The sequence below is a fragment of the Hevea brasiliensis genome, chromosome 14, assembly GCF_030052815.1.
Source record: "Hevea brasiliensis isolate MT/VB/25A 57/8 chromosome 14, ASM3005281v1, whole genome shotgun sequence".
Lineage (NCBI taxonomy): Eukaryota > Viridiplantae > Streptophyta > Magnoliopsida > Malpighiales > Euphorbiaceae > Hevea > Hevea brasiliensis.
Window position 1 is genome coordinate 77365348 of NC_079506.1, and position 23278 is coordinate 77388625.

The 23278-nt window shown below is 34.1% G+C and overlaps 2 protein-coding genes across 2 annotated transcripts; both read left to right on the forward strand.

Annotated features, from left to right (window-relative positions):
* Positions 1-5517: 5517 nt before the first annotated feature.
* On the forward strand, positions 5518-23019 carry LOC110645846 (kelch repeat-containing protein At3g27220). Its single transcript, XM_021799112.2, has 7 exons — positions 5518-5794; positions 6495-6701; positions 7397-7626; positions 11093-11269; positions 12373-12478; positions 20689-20895; positions 22630-23019. Exons 1-7 carry the CDS (start codon positions 5591-5593, stop codon positions 22798-22800), a joined length of 1302 nt encoding a protein of 433 aa, XP_021654804.2. The 5' UTR covers positions 5518-5590; the 3' UTR covers positions 22801-23019.
* On the forward strand, positions 13463-20682 carry LOC131172485 (uncharacterized mitochondrial protein AtMg00810-like). The gene has a single exon (XM_058133297.1). The coding sequence runs from the start codon at positions 18266-18268 to the stop codon at positions 19151-19153; it is 888 nt and encodes a 295-aa protein (XP_057989280.1). The 5' UTR covers positions 13463-18265; the 3' UTR covers positions 19154-20682.
* Positions 23020-23278: the final 259 nt, after the last annotated feature.

A 23278-nucleotide genomic window follows, 5' to 3' on the forward strand; every position in this document is an offset into this window, starting at 1 on the left:
CCATGTAAAAGTCAACATTTTTATTGACTAATGAATTGAATAGTAACACCTAAACTTGAATTTCAAGAATTGTATAATTTAAGAGTGTAACATGCCCTAGTACATCTAGCAAGATTGGTTTGGATAGGTTGGCACGCCAATAGAGTTCTGTTAATAGTACTGCATATAGCTTCATGCCATTCTCTTTTTTATGGCCTCACGTGCCATTCTGTAACATAATAGCCTTTGGCTATGTTGATTGAGTTGTTATACTCGGGTTTTATCCCTGATAATTATTACAGCTTATTAGCTATTCTGTTACACACCGGGAAACACAATGTGACTGATGGTGTGATGGTCCGAGGATCTTAGTACACAGTACCAGTTTACCCATTTATCCAGTCTAGTCGATTAGTATGGGTTACTCGGGCAATGATAATAAATCTTATCAAATTTTAATAGAATAATACTGTAATAAATATCAAAAATTAAGTCTACCAAAGATGTAAACATACATTCTACATATTTACTTTATTTTAGTTATTTTATTTTATATTGTCACCACTAAGCAGAATTGCTTAGCGCGTCGCTTTTGCCACGCGCAGGTACTGGAGACATAGCTGGGGAGCCTAGCAGACATCAGACCGGGTGAACTTTCGAGTCGACATCGAGTCCAGAGTCACCTCTCATCTGCAGTGCACTTGGTAGGACATTAGGACTTTGGGTGGCATTTTGTCTTTTGCATTTTGTATTAGTTTTGGATTGTAACTATAAACTCTTGAAATTATTTGATAATGTAAATATATGAAATTTCATGTTATCGAAATTTTCTGTATATTATGTTGAAAAAATTAAATGTTGAGAAATATTCATGAATGTGCTTCAAGTGATGATGTGAACAAAAAAAAAATTTTTGAAAATAGTGTTGAGATTTTGAGATTGAGTTGAGATGTGTGTATAATGGAGTTTTGGATTTGAAAATTTTATTGGAAGTATCTTTTAAACAGGTTCAGAAGAACTGTTTTTCCAATTTATAGCCGGCACTCTGCCGGATTTTCTTTAAAATTTGCGAAAAAATTCAGATTAATCAAAATTGTAGATAAATGAGTTTAAAAAGGGTAACTTGTAATGGAAATATGATTTGGTGCTCTGGCATACTGTGTGGCATATTTTACTCAGCTACACTATAGAAGGGTAAGGGGTGTCACAACTAAACTTTCTATTCTATCTAAACTCCTAATTCCAATTTAACATGGACTCTAACGGATTATTAGGCGTAAGAGGAGTTGTCATTTCAAGAGATAAAAGGGTAGAAGTAAATATATTTGTTTGAAGGGTGCTAAAGAAACTTGGTGTTTATTATAGAGGTAGGAGTTAAGGAACTTAATATAGATGATATTCCTATATTAAGAAAGTTTAAGGAGTTTTCCTCTAAGGATTTGCTTGGGCTATCACCTGAGAGGCGAATTGAGTTTATCATTGACCTTGCGTTTGGAAGAAATCCCATATTTATGCCACCTTACAAGATGATACTTGCCAGTGGCAAATGTAGGAGTCTAATTATAAGAAATCAATATTATATTTTAACCTTTTATATAATACTTTATTATTTATTTTTTATATGTTGATCCCTAAAAAAAAAATTTCTAGATCCACCATGGCACCTACTAAGCTTGCGTAATTGATGGTGCAACTGTAGGATTTATCAAATAAAGGTTTTATTAAGCCTAATGTTTCACCTTGGGGAGTACCAGTGCTTTTTATGAAAAAGAAGTATTGGTCCATGAGGTTGTGTATAGATTATAGGCAGATGAATAAAGTGATTACAAAGAAAAGGTATTGTCTGCCTAAGATTGATGACTCGTTTGACTAGTTATAAGTTGTAAAGTATTTTTCTAAGATAGATTTGATGTTTGAGTATCATCAGTTGAAGATTAAGGACTCTCTACCAAAGACTGATTTTTGCACTAAATATGGGCATTATAATTTTTTGGTTATGCTATTTAGGTTGAAGAATGCACCTGTAACTCTTTATGGATTTAATGAATCAAGTGTTTAAGCCATACTTAGATAGGATTATGATCATGTTCATTTATGATGTTTTGCTATTCTAGGAGGAAGGTAGAACATGAGAAACATTTGAAGTTAGCTTTGCAAACCTTAGAGAACATCAAATATATGCTAAGTTCTCTATGTGAAAGTCCTATTTAGGTCACATGGTGTTTTTTAGGCATACGATGTCTAGTTAAGGTATAGGTTAAGTTGGACTCTCCTGGTATATGTTTATTTTATGGATGTGTGTTTTTGAGGTTGAGTTGAACTTCCTCCTTTATAAGCTTCCTTTTATGAGCCTTGTGTTAGGTTTGGTTATGATACACTTACAACAGATTTCAGACGCTTTATATCAACCCAAGTCTTAATGTTGGTCTAGCTCACAAGATAAAATTTTGACAAAGTTAGTATCAAAGTTTAAGCCTTAGAGACATAGGACAATGTAACTATGGTGCATATTGTATGATTTTTGTCTATCCTTTGTTATTTTTGTGGCTTAAATTTTGGATATGTTTTTCACGGACCTGAATTGGGACCCAACCTGAAAGTTTTGCTCTATGACACGATTGGGATAAAAAGTGGACCAGTATAAAAATTGTAATATTCTACCATTTGCGGTAGAGTTGTGAGATATTCGGAAAACATACTTGGATTAGGGTTTGAGAGTTCTGATTGATTATATCTTGCTCTTTTCATCATAATGAAACTTTTTCTCTTGTCTTGCCCATGAACGTAGACCTTACGATTGAACTACATTAAATCCGGTGTTATTCTTCTTCTCTTTTCAATACTGTATGATTGTGCGATTTGTGTGTGCCTTAGATTTGCGTGCTTATTATAACATCCTTGTTTAGTATTCCTTACCTCTAAATTTTTGTGTCATTGCATGTGTTTTATGTCCATTTTTGCATGAGAGTTTATCTTGTATGGCACTTTGATAATGGGTTTTTGAGTTTTAAGTGCCTTGTGTAAAGGTGTCTTATTGTACTAGAAGAGCTAGATGCTTAAGATAAGCATCCACACATGATTTAGCGTTGGCTCCCAATTAGCATGGGAGGCTTGCAAGAGTTGCTAGATTTGGGAAGCAACCTCAGCCTCAAATGCCACCACAGTCACATATGGCCCTTGGTCAAGTAGATCCCATGACAATTACTTTGATGGGATTACAGATGACTAATAAGATGATGGGGAAATATTGAACACATTTTTCATAACAATAGTATGCTTCGAGGCAAGATCTTACTTACAAACATATTATTTATTTTAAGAAGCAAGTGATAATCAAATATGATGGGATTGGAGATGCTCTCAGATTTTTGGATATGGTTAGACAAGAGGCCTTAAGATGCATTTGCCAAATAAACATCTCACTAAGTGTACACAAAGACCAGTCTCTTGGCAATGAATAACAAACAACATCATTTTAGGATAAAGGGAATAATTTATTTGAAATAACTTTTATTTTAATGGTAATAAAACACACATAATAAAATAAGTTTAATAGAATACAGTTTAATTCTTATATTATTGATTTTTTTTTTTATGATTAAAGGTAGACATGCATACACAAAGGTTTAGGGAAACAATACACTCCTTAATAAAAACCATGACATTTTACCAATCTATTTCATTCGATATTTTGGTTCACTTCGAGAGAATCATGAATTATAACATATTTTGTCAATAATAGGAAAAAAAAAGAGACAATGATGGCATTGGCAATAATAATAGTTACATAAATAACCTCAATGATAGCAACAATAACAAGAAAATTTTGGTGGTAAACGAATCAAACTGTTCGTAAGTTGCTCAAGGCTTGGCTTTATAAAAGCTCAATTCAGTTTCATTTGATTCGGCTAATTTAGAAAATGAGTCAAGCTCGAACTCGATTTTTAAGCTCATTTAATAAACAAGTCAAGTTCGAATTTAGTAGTATTCAGCTCATTAAGACTCGTGGGCCAACTCATTTACAAGCTAACAAGCTAGCTCAGAAGCAGGTTCGTTAAATAGACTCATGAACAGGCTTATTTGTAAAAATATTTATAGTAGTTATTATATTTCATTCCATTATAAATATTTATTATTTTATTTAGAAATGTTTTAAAAATAATTTATTGTTTACAATTATGATATACTCAATATATAAAATGTATTTATTATATATAGTTATTTGTAATTTAAATTTAATGTTTTTATAAAAATTAAGTTATTTTTTATATGAAAGCTAATCAAAATCACATAATTTGAACTTCATAACTATAAGTGTAAAACTCACTCTGTAAATGGGTCGAGTTACTTGAGACTCAGTTCGATAAAAAATTTGATTTGACTCGTTTTGTTTAGAGCACGTTTTTTAAATGAGTCAAGTTTGAGTTTATAGATATTCAACTTGAGTTTGACATGAGTTAAGTTGGAGTTTGAAAAAATTTAAATTAAGCCTAAATTCTTTAAAATTCGACTCGGCTCAGCTTAATTCGTTTGCACTCTAGGAGAAAATGGTGATAGTACTGAGCGCAACATGGTTATCAAAAAATAAAATAGATCAAAAAATGTGATTTCCTTATCATGTCTTTTATTAATTTTTGAAAAATTAAAACCTTTTAAATTAAGAAAATAAAAAAAAGCAATAAATTGATACTTTTATTTCCTACTAGAAAAGTGTTAAAAAAATCCTTAAAATAATAACAAAAGATTGCACAAAATTTTCGAATATTTATAATGCAATAATATAATGGATGAGATTTAAAATATATTTTTTTCAATGAATTATGAAAAACATTGACTGGAAAATAAAAATAAAAATAAAAAAACTCGAAAAATATTTTTTTACCTTTATCTAACCTACTTTTCCACCTGCTTCAAATGGCATTTTTTTAATGTCACACATAAACTATATACAAAATAAGGTTAAATATACCCTTTATTTTGATAGGAAATGTAATATAAAATATAAAAATCGAGTTAACTAATTAAATTTTAAAATTAGTAAATTAAATCAATTTGCCATAGGATACATAATATAAACATATGATGATTTGAATTTTGAATAATAAATTATAATATTTGTTAAATAAATTATTATTTAGACTTTATTTATTTTATAGAAAATATTTTTCAGTTTTAATTTTTTACTATTTAAAAAATAAATTAATAAAAAATATTTTCTAATTAAAAAGAAAATTAAAATATTTTTAAAAAAACTGCTCATCTTTTAAAAAAAATTATTTTTTTTTAATTTTAATAATATTATTAAAATATAAAAATACTATATGATATAAATATATATAATTGCGAGCAAATAACGAATATTTTTATGAAAAATATTTTTTTAAAAAAAAATTTCATAGAACACATTTTTTTATATATAAAAATAAAAAAATCAATATATGTTTAAATATAAAATCAATTACAATTTTAATTAATATAATATTCATCAATCTAAATAACTTCTACTTTCTTTTCTCTTCTTTTAATTGAACAGCGAGCCCCGAGTAAAATTGGGCTTTCGTCCGAATATATACACATCCAATCGGAATCCAGACATAGATGGTGATGTGAGATGGTCCGGGCACCAGGGAAGCAGAAATCCACCAGATTGGTGTTACTGTGTGTGGGACTGTTAGGGTTTGGCGTTATCGCTAATTATATCTGGGCGTCTTCTCCCCTTCTCTCCAAGTGGTCTGCTGTTGATAATTCTTTCACCAAATTAATAATCCCCAGAGAGGAAGATCCAGTTCAGGATGCTACATTACCACCCTTTAAGGTAATCTTTTCCTTTTTTAATTATTTCTTATTTTTTAAATTGCTGCTGCTGCTGCACCAGTTGCTTGCAACCAGTTTTGATTTATGTTAGGATTTGTATGTCTGCATTTGTTCTTTTGATTCAACTTCTAAGTCTAAATAAGTAGCTTTCTTTATTTTTTAGCAGGTAAAGTTAAAAGTGGAAAAAAAAAATCCAGAATTTAGTTTCTTTAGATATTCCTTAATTTCTTATTTGAATGAAATTAACCAAAGTAACTAAGTTAATAATGTAGTCTTGTGGCATGATTGGATTAGCTTTGTCATCTTGTACAACAAAATCATTGCTCATAACTATTTTTTTTTTCCCATGCTGGATATTGATTCATCTTATTTCTTGGTGGGATGATCTGATAAAGAAATAAAATTTAACTAGGATATTGGACTTTGAAATTTTTGTGATCTTGATTGCAGTGGAGTTGTAAGGGCCTTTTACTGGCAGCCAATACATTTTATTTCAGTTGCTGTAGCCTTTCATCTCATCTTAGACAGTCACTGTAATGCTCATTTGCTTTTTTGTATATATTGAATTTTTTTTTAACCAGTATATATTGAATTTGTACCTTATGTTTCAGTTTATGATAATCATAGCACGTCTGAAATTATTAAGAAGTTCTTGTTTGTTTTAGAACTTAGAATAATCCAGGAGTCTCATTCTATATTAGGGAGAAGCTGACAAAGAAAAGAAGAAGAAGAAAAGCAAAGATAAGGATGTTCCTGACAGATTCCTATCAGCAACATTTGCTGATTTGCCTGCACCAGAATTAAAATGGGAGAAAATGGCTCCTGCACCTGTGCCGCGTCTAGATGGGGCTGCAATACAGATTAAGAATCTTCTATACGTGTTTGCTGGATATGGAACAATCGATTATGTGAGAACCTTTTCTGTCTCGTCTAATATTACTCTTCTGTGTAGCTGATTTAATGGCCACATTGTTTTGCTGAATGCTTTTCAATCCAAGTGAACAAAGTGTTATTTCTTTTGTAAATGAATTTTACAGAGGAACTCATTAATATATGAATTATCTTTGATATGCTATATATTAATACTGAGACTTCAGTTGGATATCATGTTTGAAGCTAATGAAAAATTATATTTTCCTTCTCATAGAATGCCCTCATCATGTATATTAATTCATTGACAGAGTGAGAGAATTAGAAAAGGATAGTGGTCTGGCTTTATTAAATAGGGGAGAGAAGTTGATATTAATTTTTCTGTTTAGGCGTTTCAGAATTAATTTGCAAATTCCATTAATAAAGACTAGAAAACTTCTCTGTATCTCAACTAGCTCCTATTGAAATTGAGACCAGAATTCTAGATTCCTTGAGTCTATCAGTCTATTAACTTTTTTTTCTCATAACCTTCTTGTCTAACTTCAAATGTGTGTTCCAAAATGAATCATGGCTGTATGAAAACCGTACAAACACATTATTTTGGTAATATATTTTTTTGATAGAATGGATGTCAAGAATGGTCTTTCTTGTGTTAACTAGTTGAGTTAATAAAATTACATTCCTATTGTTTTCTTCTTCTTCTTTTTTATTTGTTTATGTTTATATTTAACAGGTGCATTCTCATGTTGATATTTACAATTTTACGGATAACACATGGGGAGGGAGATTTGATATGCCTAAAGAAATGGCACATTCACACTTGGGAATGGTGACAGATGGTAGATACATTTATGTTGTCACAGGACAATATGGTCCACAATGTAGAGGGCCAACAGCTCGTACATTTGTGTTAGATACTAAGACAAAGCAATGGCAGGATATGCCACCTCTACCAGCACCTAGGTATGTGCTTGTGTAAACTTTGATGGAAATGAATTATATGTTGGTAATGAAATTCAAGTGTTAAATATTTTGCTTTGACAACATATTAGCTATAAGCAATGTGTTCTTATCATTTTTTTATGTGAAAGATGTTGAATTCTGAACTTTTTTAGACAGACATTTCCTAATTATTGCTGGTATGCTTGATGTGCCAAAGCAGTTATAAACCATTCAATTAAAAATATGCTTGATGTGCCAAAGCAGTTATAAACCATTCAATTAAAAAATATACAAAACATTATAGAGCATTTATCAGGACACTACTCCTAACTCCCCAAGATAATTCCAAATTTCAGTAGGGATTTTGTTTAACCTACACGCTTTACCTAGCTTCATCCGTTTTAGACCTTCCTTGACTTTTGATATTTTATTCTTCAAATGAAATTAACATTCCTTGGTTTCACTGGTATATTAAGATCCCTATGGTTTTTTGGGTGACTAACATTAAATAGTCCACCGAATTCTTTCTCCATCTTACTTCACTGTCCTTTACCAAAACCTTGGCATCATCTTTTATCCTTTATTCACCTAACTTGATTTAAGTCTTGACATTTCTTTTTTCCTTTATCCTTTCATGGTTTTATATATCTTTTTTCCCTTCCTATGTTCTTTTCATGGATCTACTCTATGGACTTTGCTCTAAACTTGCTTACTGTCTTCTTTGTTTCTATATTAGCTAGCTTAGTGTCCCTCTCTCTCTCTCTCTCTCTCTCTCTCTCTCTCTCTCTCTTCCTAATTCATAATTCATGAATCAGTTGTCTTCTTGATGCTATTAAAATCTCCATTATAAAACTTGTATTATTTTTATTGTTTTATAGTTTTTTGTACAATAAATCACTTGATACATCAAGCTGATGCGAAGAAAGATCTACACATGGTTTTTATTGATTTGAAGAAGGCTTATGATAGTGTTCCAAGAGAGGTCTTATGGAATGTGTTAGAACAAAAGAGGGTATCTATTAGGTACATACAAGTATTGAAAGATATGTATGAAGGAGCAAATACTATTGTGCGCACAGTGGGAGGGGACACAAGAGATTTTCCGATCTCAATTGGATTACACCAAGGATCAGCCATAAGCCTTTACCTTTTTACATTAGTTTTAGATGAACTGACTAAACATATACAAGAGAGTATTCCTTGGTGCATGATGTTTGCGAATGATATTGTTCTGATAGATGAGACACGAGAAGGAGTCAATAGAAAGCTATAACTTTGGAGAAGTACTCTAGAGTCAAAGGGTTTTAAGTTAAGTAGAACGAAAGCAGAATACATGAATTGCAAGTTCAGTGAAGGTCAAACTGGTGATAGGGATGGAGTTAGTTTGAATGGAGTGGTACTGTCCCAAAGTAATCACTTTAAATATCTAGGCTCAGTCCTTTAAGTAGATGGGGAATGTGAGGAGGATGTTAGTCATAGGATTAAAGCCGGATGGTTGAAGTGGAGATGTGCCACGGGGGTTTTATGTGATCGTAAGATTTCCAATAAATTTAAAGGAAAATTTTACTGTACAGCCATACGACTGGCTATGTTATATGGTAGTGAGTGTTGGGCACTGAAAGAGTCGTATGCATCTGAGATAAGAGTTGCAGAGATGAGAATATTAATGTGAATGAGTGGCCATACTAGACTAGATAAAGTCCGTAATGAGAGTATTAGAGAAAAGGTAGGAGTGGTGCCAATTGAAGATAAGTTGAGAGAAGGGAGATTGAGGTGGTTTGGTCATGTGAAGCGTAGACATACGGAGGCTTCAGTTAGACAAGTAGAGCACATTAGGTTAGAGGATAGAAAGAAAAAAAGGGGTAGATCTAAATTGACTTGGAGGAGAGTAGTACAACATGACCTAGAAGCATTACACATTTCTGAGGATTTAACCCAAAATCGTTCAGAGTGGAGAAAGCGAATCCATATAGCCGACCCCAAATTTTTGGGATAAAGGCTTAGTTGAGTTGAGTATAGTTTTTTGTTGTCCAACTTTCTGTTTTGGAATGTCCCAAAGTGTTTTATGTACTTTGGTTTGTCAAAGCTTGCTCTGTATGGCTGAAAATTTTACTTGATTATATTGTTTTGAAGCAGAAAATATGAGTAGTTTTGGAAAGTTGTCAAAAGATATTTGATGGATGGTCCCCTAAAAATTTTTATTACTGGAAATGTGACAAAATTTTGGATAGTTGACATGTTTAAAGTTCCTAAAAGATGTCTTTGAGCATATTAAAGACAGAAAAAATTGTATTTGTTCATTACTTGATCAGATTTTCCATGGCCTGGCAGTCTTTGAACAAATCACTTGATACATCAAGCTGTAATTTGTTGCAAAAAAAATAGGCATCACTACATCTTATTTGCTATGATATATTATTAGTCAAGTATTTCCTGTACCAATCATGGTTAATTGATGTACACTGCTTCTTGGGACCTGCAATTTTCATATTTTCATATCATGTATTTGATATCTAAAAACCTTTGTAGATGCGGTGTAATTGTTGCTTGTGTTGTTGAAACTTGCTTCCTCAGTGGTGAAGTTTGAGGAGATTTACATTTTAGGAATTTATTTTTTTTGTTATTGTGGTACATACCTGCCCTTGATGTTTCCTTGTCTTCGCTTTACTGGATTCTGTTTTCTGAACTAATTCTCTAGGCATATCATGCCATTGTTGAAATGAGCGGCATTTATCACCCAATTTGTGGAAGAAAAAGGGATAGAAATTTCCTTGATATATTGTATTTGTTGTGTCTTAGCCACTGTAATAAATTGTTTCGCTGGCTTGTTTGAGTAAATCTTTTGTGGATTTGTTTCTTAATTGATTGCATTTGCCATTCTGGAGACTTGATAAAAATGCATGGAAAAGAATGGAGCAGTGTCCTTATAGTGGTTGCTTATTTTTACTCTGGACTTGATAGAGAAAGGAAAATACAGAACCAGAAATTACACAAAAAGAGCAGAACAAGAAAATGATAGCAGCAAGAAGATAGAGATTTTTTTATTCAAATACCCAGACGAGTCCAAGTGGATACGAGACACAAGGCAATCTCTCTCACCCCAGCAGTAGTCTTTCTGCTCCCAAGCTATTCATTAGCTGGAAGAAAATACCACACAGTACATGCCTCTCACTCAACCCTCCCTCTCCCATAAATAACTTCCTTAGGCTGCTGCATCACATGCTATCAGTATTTCTCTAACAGAATTGGCTGAGCTGGCATAACAGCTGATGTTGCTTCTGGTGTCTTCTTAATCCTTCCAGAATATATCAACCAGCCCTGAATTTCTTTTCTTCTGCATGCAACCTCAGCTAGACCCATGTTCCTATCAGAACTCAATTAATGTTGGAATTTCATTACTATCCCTAAATGTATTTAATTAAATTGGTTCATATTTTATGATTTTACCAATCCTTGTTCATGAAGTGCTTAATATGATCATTTTCAGATATGCACCTGCTACTCAACTTTGGAGAGGTAGACTCCATGTGATGGGTGGCAGCAAGGAAAATCGGCACACTTCAGGAGTGGAGCATTGGAGTCTTGCTGTAAAGGATGGCAAAGCGTTAGAAAATGAGTGGAGGACAGAGATACCGATACCTCATGGACGTGGAGGCCCTCATAGGTTTGTGGAACACCCTACATTATGAAATGAATTTGAGAATTTCTTCTTGTCGCATTAATAAATATTAGTTATGCTTATGATTTGAAACAACTATTAAGTTATTATAATTTCGCAAAATCTACACTTCATCTTTGCTATTGTTATTGTCAAACAAAGTCATAATTTGAACGTTTCCAATGAAGCAATTATGGAGGAAATAATTTAAAATTTACTTTTTTTAGATTTTTATAAAAAATTTGCACTCAAAATTATGCCTTTAGCGCCCAAAGGAGAGGGGAAAGCTGAGGTTAATTCCTAACGCCTTGTCCAAGCATAGATGCTTGCCTAATGGGCTACTGACTTAATGGAAAACATTTGAATTCATTAATTCTCTGTGTATGTGAATGTGTCTCTCAGAGTGTTTGGTCATGTTTAATTGTTGCATAATCAGGGACTTAAAACTTGGGATAATTGCTTGCTAATAAATGGGTTTAGTGGAGAATATATTTGTGACATTTTACTTATAGTATTTAACTCCATTTTCTCGCACTAGTGCTCCTTTTACTTCTCTTTAGCAATCAGCAGCTTAATTGGACATCTTCAAGGTTAATTTACTTTCAAAAGTTGATATAACAGATATAGATCTTTCTTTTTGCTGTGGTCCATGAGCTAAGGGTGCTTTCTTTCTTTTCTTGTGTCAAATACCACCTTTTTTTTATTGGTGTGTCAAATATTACTTTTCTTTAGTATAATGAAATTCAGCATAAAGATAATCCAAGTCAATTATGTATCTAATCCAGAAAAAAGGATTTTTACATCTATTAGTTATTTGTTAGCATTTGTTGTATGGCCGTCTCTTTCTTTAATTCACGTGTTCTTTATTTTGTGTTCTTTATTTTGTCTCCGTATGTCTACAAAATTTTCTTTGGTGAGTAAAAGAGCAGCACTAAAGGTATTTTAAAATTTATAACATCAACAATGTTCTCAAAAGTGAGTCTAATCCTAGTAATATATGTATATCTTCCATGATTATCTACTGCTTGATTTCATGTGAATGTTTTTCCTGTTTTGTGAATGATATTAGCATATTTTAAATTTTTTGTCATAAAAATGTTTTTATGTAGGGCTTGTATTGTGGTTGATGATCGGCTTTTTATCATTGGCGGTCAAGAAGGAGATTTTATGGCAAAACCTGGATCACCTATTTTCAAGTGCTCACGTAGGAATGAGGTAAATTGACCAGTTCTTTTGGTTAGGTTGATTCAACATGTACAAAACTAATTCTCTTTTGCCTTGTGATTTGTGCAAAACTTAATTGGCTTTTTCATAGGCAAGCTATTTCAGTGATTTTCTTGGTTTATTCATAAGGGTGTGCATAAAGTCCTTTTATGGATGGAGGGAAATAAAATGAAGGGAAAGGAAACCTTCTGAAGGTTGGTAGGGTATTGGAGGATGTATGGTGTTATGTATTCAAAGTCTAATTGTTAGCAGTGTATCTCCTTATGAGTGAGGGACAGCATATTCTAGGTTTCTTACAAATAGAATTCAGTTGGAAAAAATAAGGGGGAAAAAGACACGGGTGAACAATAGGGAAAGAAAACAAAGGGTGATAGAGAGAAAGGGTAGAGGTTGAGGAGGGGGGTTTTGAAATAGTGAGAAATGATTATAAGGCAATGGCCAAAAAAAAGGGACAGAGATAAAGAGAAGAGAACGGAGAAAAGGGAAAAACCTAAATAGGGGACTGTTCTTCAAAAATAGAGGAGAATGAGTAGTTAGAGGGGGGATTGTGGAAATCTTATATGGAGCACCATTTTCTCTCCTTTTTTTCTTGGGTACAATTTTTTTTTTTTTTTTTGCAAAAAGAAAAGATGAAAAATTTTTCTTTAGTGTTATTTTGAATTGAAAATATTGCAGAACCTGTCTAGTTTTTCTATTTGTCCTTTATTTTGTTGCTTTACATTTAATTGGGTGTATTACAATTTACAATGCATCACAAACTAATGATATTAATAATAATGTTTGAAGCAATATCATGTAATTAAAAGAAAAATACATGGTGGCTGTCAAAATATCACAAAAGACGTGCCCTTGTTGCCCCTTGCATATGGAAAAATGTGTGTGCCTGGGAAATAGGGCTTGCACCTGCTTCAGGTTGCTTGCCCGACCATGATGGAGGTGCTAGACGTATCACTTATGGAGTTTTGACAGGTGCACCTCTAACAACTATGAATTTTATGTTATAACTTTTTCTTGAAATTTGAAAATTACCCTTGATTTTCCATCTTTTTCTTGAACATTTTATCCTTTCCTTCTCTCTAACCAAACAAATAGAGGGTAACCATTTTAACCTACCTTTCTATCCCCTTATTCCTTAGTTTCCTTCTCTATGCAAACTAGTTCATATTGTTTCTAATTGTTTTGGGAAATCACTACATCTATTTTACCAGCATTAGGTATGAGTATTTATAAGGGTAAATGTTCATGAACCAAATTCACCTAGGTGTGAGCACTGAATGGTTTTGACCAAAAAATGGAACTGAACCTACCTAATTCAGTTTTTCAGTTTGGTTTTTCAGGATATCAGTTCTGTTTCGATTTTATTTGTAAAAAAAATCTGTTTTTCAGTTCGTTTAGGTTAATTTAATAAAAAAACCGAATTAACTGAACTGAACTGAACTGAACTGATTTTCCTCTCTTAAAAAGCTACTGTTTTTACCCTTACATTACCCTAGCTATTTAAGCCATCTCGTCTTCAGTCTTGAAACTCTTCTGACGGCACAAGCCATCTCATCTCCAGTCTCAAAACAACCGCTTCTTTCTTCTCCTTACTGCATAGGGTTACTTCTGTCGAATAAAACTACTCTCATGCTTCTGAAATATCAGAAACTCAGTACCATAGCCTTATGCTTCTGTTGACAGCAAGGGACAAAAATTACTGCAATTGACTATATGTCAATGCCCCGAGGGGAGACTTTATGTCGACAGTGAGGCACCAAGCCACTGCAATTTGCTGTGCATGTCCAATCCCTCGACGGATCTGCAATTGGCTTTTTGTTGTATGTTTAGATTCAGAAGGTTTGAGCCAAATGGGTAATCGGTTTTTATGTTCAGTTTTTACTCTGTTTTTATTGTACTTTTTTCTTATGGAGACGGTGCTAAAATAATCAAATTGGGCTTTATATTTGTATGTAAGTTGTGTGGGATTGAAATATTTTTGTGGGTTAAAACTTGAAACCCACATTGGGCATTTTGTGGAATTGAAAACGATGATAGGCATTTTGCTAATGCACTGTTGAAAACCGACAATCTGACCTGAGGAAATTCAGTTGTTCTATCAAATCGGTTCAGTTCGGCTTACATTTTTTAGGACTTGGGTATTTTGGTTTTGCCAGTTTTTTTTTTTTGTGCAAAACCAAACCGACCGATTGCACACCCCTAAATTCGCCCATTTTCCAAAATTTTCTTAGATTTTCTGCCTAATTTGAAGCGTTAGTGTCATACCAATCTTTAGTATCATTGTACAACGCGAGTACCATAAGGCTTAGCGAAGAGTCAAAATAACTAAGCACTTTATATATTGATTTATTTATTGATAATCTTTCGTCACAGCTTAATTTGTTTGTGATGGAAGTTTTGCTATGAATATTATGAAAATTATGTATTAAATTTTCTTTCATAAAATATGTTTGAACATGTTTTTCTGGGCTCTGGGTTGCTTTCCTGGAAAAGTGTCATGAAAAATACTGTAGCAAAAATGGAAGTTTTATGATAAATTAATCTATCGCTCCAAGTAGACAAAAATGCCTATAATTCTTTGTTTATGTTAAGATATGTACCATAAATAGCTAGGATTTGTATATCTGTAGTGATTGTGTGAATATATTTAGGTGTTAGAATCGTGGCTATAATTACGTATTTAATTAGAATTGTATTTCCTATTTAGTTGTCCTGTACAGATTATAAATTGACACCATTGGCTTGAGGGAATAATCAAGCTCTTCAATCATTCTCAATATTCTTCTTCTGTTCTATTTTCTCACATGGTATCAGAGCCCTCGGTAAGTCTGATTTGAAATCTGAAACAAAGTCCTCATAGGGAGGAACTTTTCCTCTTTTTCCGGTCACTTTCTGGGAGTCCGTGGCTGTCACAGCGTAGCCTGGTGGATTACCCAACCCAGGATCGGCCTCTCCACTGACCGGCATGTGAGCCCTCTCCGACGACAGTCTCTGACTCTCTCGCAAGCACTTCTTCCTGTCGACTCGCCGGCCTCAGGTGACCTCAACCACGCTGGTCCCGTCACCTGTTTCTCACTTTTTTGTCACTACCTCTTCATACAGTAGGTTTTTCTGATAATATTTCTGAGCAACAGCGGGACAAGTTCTTCATGGTTTTGGCATTGATTTTGGCATTGATTGGGCTAAGACCTGACCTTGATTCTGTTAGAGACCAGATATTAATTAGTCCGGTTATTCTCACTCTAGAGGATGTGTCTGCCAGACTTCTACGCATCTCACTTAATAAGAATAATTTCTCCGGAATTGAATCTTCAGTTTTAGTTGCACAAAGTGGAAACCAACTGAGACAGGGTACTTATCAGAGAGGAAAGGGTAAAAGGCTCCATTGCACTTACTGTGATAAGAGTAATCACACTCGAGACACTTGTTGGGCCCTTCATGGTCGACCATCACACCCCATTCAGTCAAATAATATGGGCCAATCAACTGCTCATATGGCTCAATCCGGTGAAAATGGTATTCTTCCATTACCTGATGGAAAAGATCAAGTGTCAAATTTTATCCTATTAACTGGAGCTGATTACAATGAGTATTTGTAATATCAAACAGCCAAACGGCAATCTTCTAGTAGTGCTCATTTTGGTAATTCCTTTGCTTGTCTAACACAATCTTCGCTCACTGGTCCATGGATTCTAGACTCTGGTGCTTTTGATCATATATCTGGTAACAAAAGTCTTTTCTTATCTCTAGTTTCTTCTCCAGTTTTATCTAAAGTTACTTTGGTTAATGGTTCACAAACTTTAGTTAAGGGCATAGGAGAAGTAAAAATCTATTCCTTTAACCACAGTTTTGTTCACTCCAGAATGCCCATATAATTTAATCTCCATTAGTAAATTGACTAAAAATCTTAATTGTTCTGTCACCTTTACAACTGACTTTGTTGTTGTGCAGGACCGGAGTACGGGGAAAATGATTGGAGTAGGATGTGAGTCACAAGGATTGTACCATCTTTCTACTTCAAATTCTCCAGTTACTCTTGCCTCCACCACTTCCGCTGATCTTCTTCACAATCGTCTGGGTCATCCGAGTCTTGCCAAATTGCAAAAATTAGTTTTTAGTCTTTCAAGTTTATCTTCTTTTGAATATGAGTCCTGTCAACTTGGGAAACAAAGTCTTGTTTCCTTTCCCAAGCGAGTCAATAATAGGGCTAAGTCCATGTTTGAAATTGTCCATTCAAACATTTAGGGTCCAAGTCGTGTCAGTACAACTTTGGAATTTCATTATTTTGTTACTTCTGTTGATGATTATTCTCGTTCCACTTGGTTATTTTTAATGAAGACTCGTTCTGAATTATTCTCTATATTTCAAAAATTCTCTAGTGAAATATGTAATCAATTTGGTGTTTCTATTAAAATACTTCGTAGTGACAATGCAAAACAATATTTGTCTACTCCCTTTACTCATTTCTTATCTTCTTAGGGTATTACTCATCAAACTTCATGTGCTTATACCCCTCAACAAAATGGGGTTGCTGAATGAAAGAATCGTCATCTAGTTGATGACTGCCTACACTTTACTCATTCACCATAATGTTCCTCTTTGTTTTTGGGGAGATGCTATTCTTACTGCTTGTTACTTAATTAACCGAATGCCTTCTTCTGTTTTGTAGAATCAGAGTCCTCATTCCATTTTGTTTCCCGACCAAGATACCCATTAGTTGTCCCTGCGTGTATTTGGTTGTATTTGTTTTGTTCATGATCACACTCCTGGCAAAGACAAACTTCAGGCCAAATTAATAAAATGTGTCTTTTTGGGATATTCTAAGCTTCAAAGAAGTTACAAATGCTACAATCCACTTACAAATGAATACTTTGTGTCAGCTGATGTAACCTTCTTTGAAACATCTCCTTATTTTTCCTCCAACATTGCATCTAAGGTTTTATTCCCACCGCCTTACCAGTTTCTACTCTTCCTCCACCACCAATCAGCCCACCACCTCTATACGTCTGCTCACGTCGTCCTCATCCTCCCACTAACACCATTGGTGCTCATTTGCTTGATACAGGTAGAACTCCGGCTCCTGGTGACTCGCGCCCTCCTTCATCTTCACCTATTCTGGTCTCGCCTTCAACAGACGATGCTACTTCTCCCATTGCCATCCGAAAAGGTATTCGTTTATCTTGAAATCCTTATCCTATCTGTAATTTTGTGAGTTATCATCGTTTTGTCTCCTTCCTACTATGCTTTTGTCACCACTTTGTCTAATGTATCTATACCTAAGACTACTAGAGAAGCTTTGGAACATCCAGTATGGTGTAATGCAACGGTTGAAGAGATAACTGCTCTCCATAACAATGACACTTGGGATTTGGTGCCACTACCGAAGGGCAAATCTACTGTTGGTTGTCGATGGGTTTATATAGTCAAGGTGGGGCCTGATGGCCAGATTGATAGACTTAAAGCTCATCTTGTTACAAAGGGCTATACTCAGATCTTTGGCCTCGATTACAGTGATACCTTCTCTCCTGTGGCTAAGATTGCCTCGGTTCGCCTTCTTATTTCCTTAGCTGCGATCCATCACTAGCCACTTCATCAACTGGATATCAAAAATGTCTTTTTACATGGCAAGCTAGCTGAGGAAGTTTATATAGAGCAACAACCAAGGTTTGTTGCTTAGGGGAGTCTGGTTTGGTGTGTCGCCTACGGCGTTCTTTATATGGCTTGAAACAATCTCCGAGAGCATGGTTTGGACGGTTCAGTACTGTAGTCCAACAATTTGGAATGTCTCGGAGTGAAGCTGACCATTCAGTATTTTTCCACCATAATGGCCATGATAAGTGCATTTATCTCGTTATTTATGTTGATGACATTGTTATTACAGGAAATGATCATGTTGGGATCTCAAAACTCAAACAACACTTGTCTAGTCATTTTCAGACTAAGGATCTTGGGAAGCTAAAATATTTCTTGGGGATTCAAGTGGCACAATCTAAGACAGATATCGCCATTTCTCAAAGGAAATACGCTTTGGATATACTAACAGAGACGGGCATGTTAGACTGTAGACACGCAGATACTCGTATTGATCCAAATGTCAAACTTGTTCCTGGACAGGGGGAGCCATTGGAGAATCCTGGTAGATACCGGAGATTGGTTGGAAAACTCAATTATCTTACAATCACACGCCCAGACATCTCATTTGCTGTAAGTGTGGTCAGTCAGTTCCTTCAAGCATCATGTAGTAGTCATTGGGATGCAGTTATTCGGATACTCAGATATATTAAAGGAGCTCTAGGACAAGGCCTATTATATGAAGACAGGGGTCATTCACAGATTATTGGTTACTCAGATGCAGATTGGGCAGGTTCTCCTTCAGACAGACGGTCTACTTTAGAATATTGCATTATAATTGAAGGTAATTTGATTTCTTGGAAAAGTAAGAAGCAAGATATGGTTGCTAGGTCAAGTGCAGAAACAGAATATCGAGCTATGGCTTTAGCAACCTATGAACTTATATGGTTGAAACAACTTCTCCAAGAGTTGAAGTATGGGGAACTTAAACAAATGCAGCTAATCTGTGACAATCAAGCTGCATTTCACATTGCCTCTAATCTAGTGTTTCATGAGAGAACGAAACATATAGAGGTGGATTGTCATTTCATCAGATAAAAGATGGAATCTGGGTGTATTGCCACTAGCTTTGTTAGCTCAAATGACAAATTAGCAAATATCCTGACAAAATCTCTCAGAGGCTCTCAGATTGAATATATTTGTAACAAACTTGGAGCATATGATTTGTACGCTCCAACTTGAGGGGGAGTGTTAAGATATGTACCATAAATAGCTAGGATATGTGTATATGTAGTGATTGTGTGAATATATTTAGGTGCTAGAATCATGGCTATAATTAAGTATTTAATTAGGATTGTATTTCCTATTTATACAGATTATAAATTGACGCCATTGGCTTGAGGGAATAATCAAGCTCTTCAATCATTCTCAATATTCTTCTTCTGTTCTATTTTCTCACAGTTCAACTGAATCTGAAACTATTATTTTAACAGAAAATAGCCCTAATATGCTTTTTTAAGTGTTGACTAAGAAAATTTTATTACTATGATACTGATGTCACACATGCAAATTAGGGGGAAAGAGTTTATGTATTTTTATCTTTTTCCTAAAACTAAAACTTTTTATTATATTCAAAAATTGAAAAAAAAAAGGCTTGGTTCAAAGAATTCACCATGTGAAAGGGGTAGACCATGTTTAGATTTTGTCTTCACACCCACTTTCCAATTGGGTTTTCTTCTTAACTCAGAGTATTATTTACACAATGCAGAATTTGAATAACTTAAGGTGAAAAACCAGTCTTTAGTATTTTGCCTAGGGTTTGCTTGTTCTACTTCAACTTTTGCTTTAGTGCTGACACTATGGACAAGGTGGGCAAGGGTTCGGAGGTGGAATGCCATGCTAGTAGGTCCAAGTCTGACAAACAGCCCAATGACAAAGGCAAGGGTTGGGGTGAAAGTCATGGAGGGTTCTTAAGGTGGACTTGGCAAAATTTGCATAAGACACAGTAAGAGTAATATCATGACAGAATTTCTTGTGGTTCAGCAATGTGCCTAAATCCACAAGCTACCTAACTTTTCTACTCAATTCAACTCAACTCAACTCAACTCAACTAAGCCTTTATACCAAATTATTGAGGTCGGCTATATGGATTCTCTTTCTCCACTCTAAACGATTTTGGGTTAAATTTTCGAAAATATGTAATGTTTCTAGATCATGTTGTATTACTCTCCTCCAAGTCAGTTTATGTCTATCTTTTTTTTTTCTTTCTATCCTCTAACCCATTATGCTCTACTTGTCTAACTGGAACCTCCGTATGTCTACACTTCACATGACCAAACCACCTCAATTTCCCTTCTTTCAACTTATCTTCAGTTGGCACCACTACTACCTTTTCTCTAATATTCTCATTACGGACTTTATCTAGTCTAGTATGAAAGCTACCTGACTTTTCACTTTAAGAAAATTAATTCAGTTGGGTTGCTGGTCTGAAGTCTGAAATCCTCCCAATTCATTGCTACCTAATTTAGTCATAAAATGGTGTTGCATTTTTGTCAGCTTTGAGAAATGTTAACCTCACCTCCCTCTTGTTTGATATATCTGATAATTTATGCTTATGAGTCATGTGGTTTCAGGTAGTATATGACAATGTTTACATGCTGGATGATGACATGAAGTGGAAAGTTTTACCTCCCATGCCAAAGCCTGATTCTCACATTGAATTTGCTTGGGTGATTGTTAATAATTCCATTGTTATTTCTGGAGGCACCACAGAGAAACACCCCATAACTAAAAAGATGGTCCTGGTTGGTGAAGTCTTCCAGTTTAACCTAGGCACACTGGTAAGAAATTCTGTCCATTATCCGCTCATGGCAGTGATGTATGTATGCCTGTTTGGAACAAATGATGTCCACAAAATTTTGTGGAATTCTTTAAAAATATTCCACTTTTCTCCGTTTTCTTTCTTTTTGAATAATTTTGTCTCTGCTCTGTTTTTTATTATTAATATTCATTTGTTGTTGTAACTGAATGGTATTGAAGTCATCTCTAGAACTATAAGGTCTCGAGTTTGAGTCTCATTCAGAGCCAAATATACCCAATATATATATATATATATATATATATATATATATATATATATATATATATATATATATATGTTCATTTCTTGACCTCCATTTTTTCTTTCTTTTCTTAAATATTTCTTTCTTCTCAATTTTATGTTTTCCTTTTTTAAGGAGATATATTATTTCTAAATAAACCAATTAAGTGAAGGGTATTTTAGGTAATAACTGCTGTGTGTACATGCACAAACAGCCCAGTAACCACACAAATACATTTCTTGCTTGATTGCTGCTGTTAGAATAGTTGCTGCTACTTTATTGTCTTCAGCTGTCTGTGTCAATGGTTTTCGAAGCTTTGAATGGAAATCCTAAAATAGGTGGTATTCTCTTGTAGATAAGTAGATCTCGATATGGATGCTTTTTTCTGGTTAAATTTTATGCTTTCTCCTTGTCCTGGTGGAATGACTTTGCATAGAGAAATAGGACTCAGTTGGTTGAATCATTATGCTTTGGCACATAAGATGCTTTTGCTTTTAACTCTAAATGAAGAGGAGGTGCTGACGAGTGAATCTTACTCATGAGCACGAGTTTACATTAAAATCAAAATATAAGAGAGGTTCTTTGGGAAGGGATAAATGTGCACATCTCCCCAAAAGTAGCATGGCAACTGTATTTTCCTTCTTGTCCAAGGGACCTTGGTTGCAAAGCATGCAGGGGCCATTTTTCTCCATTCTTCGTAAGCACCCATGTGTATTTTGAAGTCCCAACTTTTTTTTTTTTGGGAAATTTTGAAGTCCCAATGAATTGATAAACTGGAAAACAATACAAATTTTGGCTTGGCTGACCACCAAAAATTGCAAGAAATCAAAATATAGTAAGAGCTGCGTACCACTGGGTTTATGAGAGCTGTGTTCCTCTAGGTTTATGAGAGCTGATTGGTTTCATATAAGCTGCTGTCAGTACTAAGTTGCCATGTCAACTCACTGAAAAAGTAGGATCACTTGTGGCTCAAACACAAGTTCAAAGTTGCTTACCAGTTGCCACTCATATTATTTCTTGTTACAATAAAAATAAATGACATCAAATAAACCTATTATATTACTTTATTGCAGAACAACAGTGTCTTATGGAATGTACTCAAATATTCAAGTTTTACAATTTTTATGCTAGAGCCTATTGGTCTTGCAATCTGCTGTCTAAATGCGTAATTGATGCAGGAAATCTAAGTGCGATTTGTTTTTTTTGATATATGATTTGGCCTTCTTGGAAATTGATGTGGACTTGATATTTAATAAAGCTGAATGGCAAAAAGGGTTCATATAGCCAACCCTAACTAATTTGAGATTAAGGCCTAATTGTTGTTGTGTATACATGATTTGGCCTTCCCCCCCCTTTTTTTTTTCTTTCTTTTTATATTTTCCCCATTAGATTGGTATTAGATTTTTGGATGGCCTAGGGATATAAATTAATGTTTGCAGAAGTGGTCAGTCATTGATAAATTAATGTTTGCAGAAGTGGTCAGTCATTGGCAAACTTCCATTTCGTGTGAAAACTACACTGGTTGGATTCTGGAATGGATGGCTGTATTTTACCTCTGGACAGCGAGACAGAGGTCCAGATGATCCAACACCTAAGAAGGTCATTGGAGATGTGTGGAGAACGAAATTGAAACTAAACTCATGATCATTAGTATTATTAATACTCTTTGCATTGATTTTCAATCATTTCTAATCTTTTGTCTTGTAAGATTAAATATAATTTTTTTGCCAGTTTTGTCTTTTGATTTATAATTTTCTTTTCCAGGTAAAAGGAACGAGGGGAGAGTATAGTTTCTCCCTGCTGGCTTGTATAAACTTCATAATGTTTTCATTCGAGTAAAATTGAAGTTGGTTTTCGTTTTAAGAGTGAACTCCATAATCTTAATTGCTTAATTTGATTGTAAAAAAATTTTATTATAATTTCAATATATATAAATGTAAAAATGTATATAATTATAATGACTATTACTGAATTCCCTTGTTGATATTGAAATCGTCAGCTATACTAATGAAGTCTCAAGTTTGGATTTTAATTGGAGCTAATTAAAAAATTTAAATAATTACCACCATCTCTTGCCATCATTGCCATCTTAGGATTTTGCGTAGTCAATGGTCAGGTGTGG

Coding starts and splice junctions, on each gene's coding strand:
- LOC110645846 (XM_021799112.2), top strand. CDS start 5,591: ATGGTCCGGGCACCAGGGAAGCAGAAATCCACCAGATTGGTGTTACTG. Junction 5,795..6,494: donor CTACATTACCACCCTTTAAG/GTAATCTTTTCC, acceptor ATTCTATATTAG/GGAGAAGCTGACAAAGAAAA. Junction 20,896..22,629: donor AGTTTAACCTAGGCACACTG/GTAAGAAATTCT, acceptor TAATGTTTGCAG/AAGTGGTCAGTCATTGGCAA.
- LOC131172485 (XM_058133297.1), top strand. CDS start 18,266: ATGTCTCGGAGTGAAGCTGACCATTCAGTATTTTTCCACCATAATGGC.